General features: G+C 44.7%; 1 protein-coding gene across 1 annotated transcript; it reads right to left on the minus strand.

The window, feature by feature from the left end:
• Window positions 1-5,705: 5,705 nt before the first annotated feature.
• On the minus strand, window positions 5,706-9,009 carry LOC307084869 (1-acylglycerol-3-phosphate O-acyltransferase ABHD5-like; the record flags this gene model as incomplete). Its single annotated transcript, XM_079749373.1, has 7 exons — window positions 5,706-5,855; window positions 6,133-6,313; window positions 6,477-6,588; window positions 6,917-7,068; window positions 7,364-7,775; window positions 8,124-8,206; window positions 8,966-9,009. 7 exons carry the CDS (start codon window positions 9,007-9,009, stop codon window positions 5,706-5,708), a joined length of 1,134 nt encoding a protein of 377 aa, XP_079605499.1.
• Window positions 9,010-9,266: the final 257 nt, after the last annotated feature.

Consider the following 9,266-nt stretch of genomic DNA (forward strand, 5'->3'; position numbering starts at 1 on the left):
AAAGGGGATTTATAAACGAATGGAATTGGTGAGTTGAACATTATGGATGGAGAGATGGCAAGAGACATTTTATTTATTTATTCATAGGGGATAAAACAAACGAATATTTTTGAAAATATATATTTTAACTATGTTGAATTATATTGAGGTGGCTAAAATCTATGGATTATAAAGATAGTATATTTAGATTTGTTTCGTTTTTTCAATTCATTTATTTATTCATTTATTTAAAAATGGACACTAACGGAACAGGGAGGCCAGTGCAGTATGCACTGTTGAAGGTCGGCTTGCTAATCACACAATCCCGTACCCAAATACGCCACTAGAGAGAGTTATCTAGCTGCTAATATTAGCATTGGGTCAGAACCAAAAAATCGCGCATGTCCTCTAGCTTTCAAGGACTAGCCACTTGTTGTGTAGCATATTCAAGGACCTATAAAAAGAAACAGAAACCAACCAAACAAAATCGTGTGTGAATAGATATTTGACTTAAGTGGTATGTTTACCTTGACAGTGCATGTTTTTTGCTGTTGCAACTTCAACGTCATACAGAGGTCAACCCACCTATAGCGTATCTATCCAACATAAGCTGATGTGTCACCTCACTGTACCGTATCCGCACACAGCAATACCAACGACGGAAAAACGTACCAACAAACATGGGTGTGCCATAAAATTGGTTTTGAACATATTGTACTGTAAGAAATATGAGATATATAATACATGTATATTGAAATAAAAATCATGTGAACGGAATAGGACACGTTTTATTTTTATTCCATATGTCATTGGGGTGAATTTATTTTAAAAAACTTATAACTTAATACAAACAAACCATCAAACCTATTGGGGTGGTAGTCAAGTAAGTTGTTTGACCCTCCCGGCTAATAGGTAATGTTGTAGGCTATAGGTTATGTTGAATATTACTCCTTCCCACTCCTTAAGGATCTTAAAATCCACTGTTAATCAGATATATTAAAGCTAGGGTAGGCATTTTTGATGGAAGCATTCTTTTTCATATTTGTACGTATTTGCATATTTGTATTTGTATTATTTCTACGTCCAACAGCAATCCATAAATGAAATACTCAGACAAAAAATAAAAACATCTGGTGTCTCCGGCTGCTGTGGTAGCCGTAATAAGCCATCCAATCATTTTGCACAGCTAGTTCTGTGCTGTGGGGGAGTGGCTTAGTAGGGAGTTCTCAAGGAAGGGCTGTACTGTTAAGATTCAACACAGGCAACACAGGTGTCCCAAAACCCTACAGGGTCAATCTATACTACAAATCACACTTTATAGATATATAAATGATTGTTCTATATGGTAAACAACAGTTGAGCCCCAGACCACACTCTCACAAGGTCAGCTCAGACGATGGTCATGTTATCACAGTCATGTTTTAAACTGGATGTCATTAAATGTGTTGTTTAAAAGGGCAAAGAGGACAATTTTACAATTCAGGGCCAAAATAGAGAGATGTGAGTCGTACTGGAATATTAATTAATGGTGCATGTTTGTGAAGTTATTTATGTGAATGGTTTTAAAGTCATGGTGTTGAGAGCAGGATTCTCTGGCACATATGTGTTCCTGATCCTTGACAGCCAGACTGAATCACACCAGACCATATGAGGTTCGCCATGGAGGGATGGACCTGAATCCACGCACGCACAGGTACAAGCATACATACACACACACACATGTACACATAGACACACACAAATATGTAAATGTATGCAGGACACTGAGACAGGTGCATGATAAAGATCAAATCCTCTTATCCTTTGTATCCTATCACAAATCCTCTCCCTCTCTCTCTCTCTCTCTCTCTCTCTCTCCCCCTCCCTCCAATACATTATTGTGGTATCGGGATCAGGCATTGCATGAATACTAATCAAGTGTCAATGTGAATAAACAAAGCTTCATGCTGTGTGGCGTGTTGTTGTTTGGGGCATCAGGAGACCCAGCCGGCCCTACGTCTCTCGCTGCTGCTAATCAGACCCGAGATGAGCTGCTGATGAGGGCTGGCCGGCTGCCAGAGGCCCGGTGATGGAGTCAGTGATGCAGGTCCCGAAATAACACAAAGCAACTCATCACCTCGAAGCGCTCATTCACACGCCCCCTGCTCACATGTGAGGTAAAGAGACATAGAGATGGGGAGAGAGATAGGGAGATAGACAGAGTGAGACACTCATAAAGCTAATGGCAAAGAGAGAACCGATGAGTGACAGAGAGAGATATAGAGACCGAGATAGAGAGCAAAGGGAAACCGTGGGGCATAGACAGAATGGTCGTGTGTGTTCAGACTGGCAGACAGGTCGATTGTGTGTTAAATGTGTTTTTATTGTCACTGGCAGCCTGGAAAAGGCAGGAGGCTACCGTGGGGGTTGAACAGAAGTGTATAGGAAAGGAGGATGTTTCTGATTAAAAGACATTTCAACACAGTAAACAGAGTAGTTAGATGGCAGGGCAACACACACACACAAAAACGCACAAAAACACACAATGAGCCACACTTCATGTGGGAATCAAAAACAGATTGTTAGTGGATGACAACAAAAGGCAGACACATCTTATAGACCAGCCAGATATTTCTCACAAGGCTAAATATAAAGGCAGCCAAGAGAGAGAGGGATGGCTTGTTTGCTTTATCTTTGGTCTGGAAAAACAATCTCAATGAATATAATAGGATCAAGGCGTGCATGAATGTATTGCAGAGAAACTCAAACAGAACATACCATTCATATGAAAGCATTTATTCCTTCCCCGAATATGATGGAAGGAATAACATTTTGGTTTTGATATATTTAAATCATACAATATAATATGACACATTTATGTTAGTTGAAGGGCTTTGGAATGGCTGGGTGTCTTGACACATGAAAATCAATAAGTATTTTTCTGTTCAGGTTGTATTTGTTCAATTTGAGTTTTGAACTGCGTGGAAAAGTTTGTTTCAAAAAACATTTCCTTTTTGATTAAAAAGAGAAATCTGTGTTTGGGAAACATATTGGATGTCACAGATTGGTACATCAAGAAAAAAGGTTAATCTTCTCGAAAAACTGTCTGAAAGCTTCTGAAATACGAGCTGTGGAGTCACAGTAAGTGGTTAGAGAATGAGCTGATTTTGGTTATACTTTCTTCTTTGTGTCCCCTGTTTAGATACTGCTGCTCCCCAAAGCCCATGAACCCTTTCCACAGGTCGTCAATTGTGGGGTAAATATTCATATTTGTGGCCGACCAATCAGCTGTCAGCCTTTTCCGACCTGTATCCAGTGACATCCTTATCCCTCACCAGATGGCTTTTTGTGACTTATTTTACACTTTGCAAATTGTGATTAATATACCAATGTATGATTCATCCTGATGCCTGGCAGATAACCACCGCGAATAAACAGTCATCCATAACCAAACAACATTACCACAAAGAAAGGTGCCATTAATTTGACCTAAGCGAACAAATATCCACAATCAGCGAGAGAACAAACCTTCGTCCACACAAAGTCCTAACAAATTCTGACAAAGTGAGCGTAACTTCACCCTGCCATCCCCAAATGGAGAAGCATCATCCCAGCTGCTGTTGTTCTCAGTAGCACTGCCAACCATAAAATAGGAGATATGCGCAACGCCCGCCTTTACCATCGATCACTCAGCTGTGAGTTACTATTGCTGTGTTTGGAGACGGGAGAAGGGGTGGAGCTGGGGAGGGATGTGATCTACACCCCTCTTTATAGCGTGAGGTTGTCGCTGTGGGAAAATGAATGCAGCCTGACGCTTTGGGTCTACTCCAGTGGGACTTTTCTCTGTGCCGTGTTGACAGCTCATTTTAAAGCACTGAGCTCGTGGTGGTGCTGTGTTGAGGTATATTTGCTTACGCAAACATAATCCTGATAGAATTCAATGCCTACTTTCTACTCTCTAAGACACATTGAGGCCTGTTTTGAGGGATACCTGCGATAGCGTGTATCTTTTATATCACTTATGAGCTTATTTGTTGTACTTTGTACCTGGCAGACATTGGACAAATAGTTAAAAAGTATACGTTCATTGCAAATGCCTGGGTTTGCTATTTTGGTTTACAGGGACAGGGAGATACTGAGATAGAGAGATTGTATGGACTGGACATCAGGCACATCTAGTGTGCATTTTGGACACGGGGCCTAAGAGGCCATTCATGTGTCATCCTTATGCCTCACTGACCGCACCCCGCCAGTATCCCCTTGAAAAAAACACCTATATTAACACCCCCCCCCCCCCCCTCTCCCCCCACCACCACCAATTCATTTCCTCAACAGAACGCTACATAATTTCCTGACGTTTCTTTTTTTCATCCAATCCAAAATATTTCGCACGCTGGTCTCCGTGGCTACCCTGTTGCCAGGAGACAGGGTTCGGAAGGGGGGAGGTTTGATGTCGAAGCCGGCGACAGAAGTTGCGAAAAGTGACAGAGGCGGCTGTTAAATGTGGCTGTTAACGCTTGAACACCGCAAATGTGTCTCTTTATGTAGCCCATCCGCTTGGAAATCAGTCACTCTCCAACTCTGAAGTGAAGATATTACCGTCATCTGCACTCTTTTCCTTGCCCGTCCTTCCATCTCCATCAGTGCATGAGAGAAATAATCAAAGTAAAGTAATGAACAACACATCTGTTGATTTATCGTCCCTGTACAGCTTAATAACGGATCAGTGTTTTGCTATGACATGTTATGAAAGCAGGAAGCAGAAATGGCTTTGATTGTGTCCTTTTCATTCGTTGGTAGGACCTTGGACATAGGTAAACCAACATATCAATCATTGAATCACTATGGATGATGCTGATACCCCTCCAGATTTCCTTCAGTTGGGAAATATAATTTTTCTTACAATAACAATGTGCTATTCCTGTGGTTCGAAATAACGATATGAGCAGACTATTAATAACTCTTGAAAGGCGCTTGGGGACAACACACATATAATTGCTCACACCAAGGCAGGAAGTAGGCCAACTTCTGGCCCGATTGCAGTTGTGGTAAGACGGTCAGACACACTTTTGACCACTTGATAGCTAGGTTCTTTCTAGGCACATCCAACTGCCACACAAAGCGGAAGGACAGGCGCATGAAGAGCGGCAACACTGCTCTCTGCAGGCCGTTCCTTGAGACTGCACCTTTCGGGGCTTTGTGTTTCCGCACGTGGAAAAGGACCTTTGTCCTATATATAACTGAACAGTTTGCATCTGTGTCAAAAATAGGGAGCATCCAGACCTCCTTTTCTGCAAATTGTCTGGATCTGGTTAGTCTTTTGGGGGTGCAGTCAATTTGGTCACCTGTTGCCCTACCGTTTCACAGAATTGGTACTACTCATACTAAAGTGTTTGCGCAAGAATCTATCCACACAATAAATAAGCCACCAAAAAAAACCCATGTGAGATAACAACTGCACTAAATGTTTATTTACAAAATCACATTTACACGCGAAGACTTTCACGCTAACAACCCTTGCTGAGAATCCAGTGCTGAACTTTGACCCCAAGGTTTCCACGATCGCCAATTCTGTTGATTAGACAGAATACCAAGAACGGGTCCGATGTACAGGAGATAATAGATTTCTCCGTATGCAGTCTCTGTCTCTCAAATGTGCGGTGCAAAGGCAGCATAGTGAAAAAGGGGAAGGAGCTAGTCTTTTTGTTGTGTGTAGTAGGGTGGTGGAAGGGGGCTATACGATTGGCTCATCCCAAAGCCTGCATGGTCTCTATAAGGTCCTCCTCAGCAGACCCTACAGCCTCCCTGGTACGGTACACAGCAAGAATCTCAAGCACAGTCTGGTTGAAGTCCTCCGGCTGGTCAGCGAAGACGTAATGACCCGCTCCTCGGATCACCTGGGTGGGGAACAAGCGAGCCCCCCCCCCACACACACACACACACACACACACACACACACACACACACACACACACACACACACACACACACACACACACACACACACACACACACACACACCCAAACAAACAACAAACACACAGCAGTCAGCTGTGTACAGATAAGGACATGACTGAACATGTTTTCCATTGCCAGCCTTGACTCATTCATTGACAGATTTCCCCTGTTTGTGTTTTCAGTGTTATACCACTCAACTCTTCAGAGGGCCTGTACCTTGATTTGCACATCAGGCCTGTCTCTCTTCAAGGCGGAGCCCGAGTCACTGTCGATGCTGGAGCGCGACCCGTAGATGAAGGCGATGGGGATGTCCGGCTGGATGCGGCCCACCCTCTCCTGCATTGGGCGCTTGGCCCAGCCATACGGGATGGTCATGTTCTTGAACGCCGTTTCCCCGCTGGGTTACAGAGCAACAAACAGACAAGGTTTGGGGAGGGAAATTGTATGGTCTGGCCTCAGGACTTCCCCTTTTTTCCGTTTCTATTTAGCAGACACTTTTCTTTCAAAGTGCCTTACGGTGAATTCAGAAACAGCTCATTAAGCAGGTAGGACTTGCTGACCTGGGCGTCTGTGCGTTGAGATGGTAGATGTAGTCCGACACGGTGTGGTCCTCAAAAACCGCCGAGTACTTCTGCTTGAAGTCCGACCTGATGGTCTGTACCAGCATGGGGCCTGAAGCCCAAAGACATGAGAACACAGAACATACCACTGATTCATGGCTCCAAAGACATCCCAATGATCATAAGCCTCTTTTCATAATGTAGCAGGTTATTTTTAAGCCCTCAGTTGTATTTGGACCACCCAGAGATAGTCTTTTCTTATAATCATATAATGAAGGTTTTTAGTTTGAAAGGGCAATATTATTGAACATTAAACGTGTTGAATGGAGTTAGTGGTTGTGTGTGTGTGCGTGTGTGCGTGCGTGCGTGCGTGCGTGCGTGCGTGCGTGCGTGCGTGCGTGCGTGCGTGTGTGGGCGTGTGTGCGCGTGTGTGTGTTCACCGAGTCGGCCGGCCAGTCTCAGCCCGGCCAGGGGGTTGAAGGGGCTCATGGAGGCCCCCATCGCTCTGATCCACACTGGGATGGCGCCGTCTTGTGGGCTGTCTGGCCGTCCTGGGAACCCCCAAGGCTCCACCAGGAGCAGGTGCTTAACTCTGCACACGCACACACACACACACACACACGCACGCACACACACACACACACACACACACACACACACACACACACACATTGTATAATATAGGTGTGTGTTTGTGTGCAGGACCTCTTTGTACAGTATGTGCTAAACCTAGATTCCACATCTAGTGTAAACACCACACAGACAGAAAAAGCACAAAAACGCACACTGACATGACACACCTACCCCTAGTCAAACCTTTGACCGAATGCACACATCTATAAGACACACCTTGACCGCACTGCATACAGAACACCCCCCCCCCCTACCTGTGTGGGTGTTTGAGTGTGTAGGCCGTGGCCAGGTATCCCCCCAGGTTGTGTCCCAGCAGCACCATGTCCTCCAGGCCCACCCCCTGCCTCCACTCCTCCAGGGCCTGCACAAACTGCCCCTCCGCCTCGCGCGGGTCCCCGCTGAACTGGGGCCGGCTACTGCGTCCGAACCCCAGCAGGTCCAGGGCGTAGACGGGCCCGCAGCCAGCCAGAGAGTCAAAGTTCTGGATCCAGAGCGCCGACCCGCCCCCGAAGCCGTGCAGCAGTACCAGCGGGGGGGCGTGCCGGGCCCGGGCCGGCGGCTGCTGCGGGGGGGGCTCGGGCTGAGGGAGGGTGTTGAAGGCCAGGGTCCACAGGTAGTTGTCTCCGGAGATGCGCACGTGCTGCCTGGAGAAGGGCTGCCTCACGCCTGAGGGTGAATAGAGAGAGGGAGAGAGGGAAAAGGTCGGTGGATGGATGGGAGACTTTTACTCTGAAGCGGTGGTTTACGCTCAGCTTTCACTATGTCACTATGATACCTTGAGCGTCAGATTGTGTGCCCATTGTGTTTTTTAAGTTACAGAGGGACAAACAATGAGCCATTAGCCTTGGCTTTGCTCTTTGTGGGATGGACTACCTATTTTCGACTTTCAATTCAAAATGTTAATGAATGGATGGATGAATGGCTGGATAGATGAATGAATGGACATGCAGACTGAATCCAACGACAGCAGGTAAAGCAGTAGGAGATTCAGTACTCAACCAAACGCATGCTTACTCTTGAGCATTTTCTCCTCTGCGTCTTTCAATTGAGAAGAAGAAGTGGGACACCAGGAGGGCAGCCAACTGGATAGCCAGGAGCTGGGAGTGATACACACACGCACACGCACGCACACAGAACTTTGACCTCAACAAATCCTTTTTGTTTGCGTTCAATCTAGAAATGTTACTTTAACAACAATGACAACGACAAAAGGAAAGTGGGACATGATGTCAATGAACTCAAATTGAATTACATAACTTGGTAAAAATGTATTATTGATTAAATAGATTACAAAATGTAATAGAGTCACTCATGTCAGAAGCAAATTTCTATAGTGGCCATTTCAAAGCTAGTTTTGAGCATCGATTCGAAAAATCGTATTAGCTACTACACTGATTTCAGACAATCTCCGTTGGTTACTAATATCGCCCCCAAGAACGCGTAAATTGCATAACACTAGTTCTGCAGCAATACAGACATTATTATCAAAAACATAACGAAGATACACCACGAGATTACTTTCTCCAAAGTATCGCGACGTTTGTCTAAACAATTAGTAATGTCGATTTCCCCAACGCGCAGAATCCCAGGTAAACACAAAATCAAAAACTATCGAACGATTACACGTTTTGAATTACGTTTTATACTTTGGACTGCTACTAAAGGAGGCCTGTGTCACTAACAATAAGCAATATAAATAATTAAATTTAGTCAAGAGAGCACAAGAATATATTTCTAACAAAGTGTCTATGATTCATTCAAAATAAGAGCCATTAATCAGCATGCTGAACGGGGCGTGGGATCAAGTCGAGTATAGTTTCTGATACTGTCGATGAATAAATATATAATAAAGTTACCTCTGCTCTGTGATAGATGGGACTTCCTCCGCCATCCTCCGCATGGTGATTGAGGGGACCGACACGTCTCCATGACACTAACCTGTTTGTCAAAGTTCGAGTAGGAGGAGGAGTAGTGATCTGACATGTCTAGTCGATGGTAGCCCCGGACGACGTCATCTATATCTACAAACATGTATTGCACAAGTGGACTGGAAGTATACGAGGGCAGGGCTAGGTCAGGTGTTCCTTTGGTACATTGAACTTCATGAGATCATTGGTGTGGGGATAGCTATAACATATTTATATTTCAGACAGATTC

The sequence above is a fragment of the Pollachius pollachius genome (genome assembly GCF_949987615.1).
Source record: "Pollachius pollachius genome assembly, chromosome: 13".
NCBI lineage: Eukaryota > Metazoa > Chordata > Actinopteri > Gadiformes > Gadidae > Pollachius > Pollachius pollachius.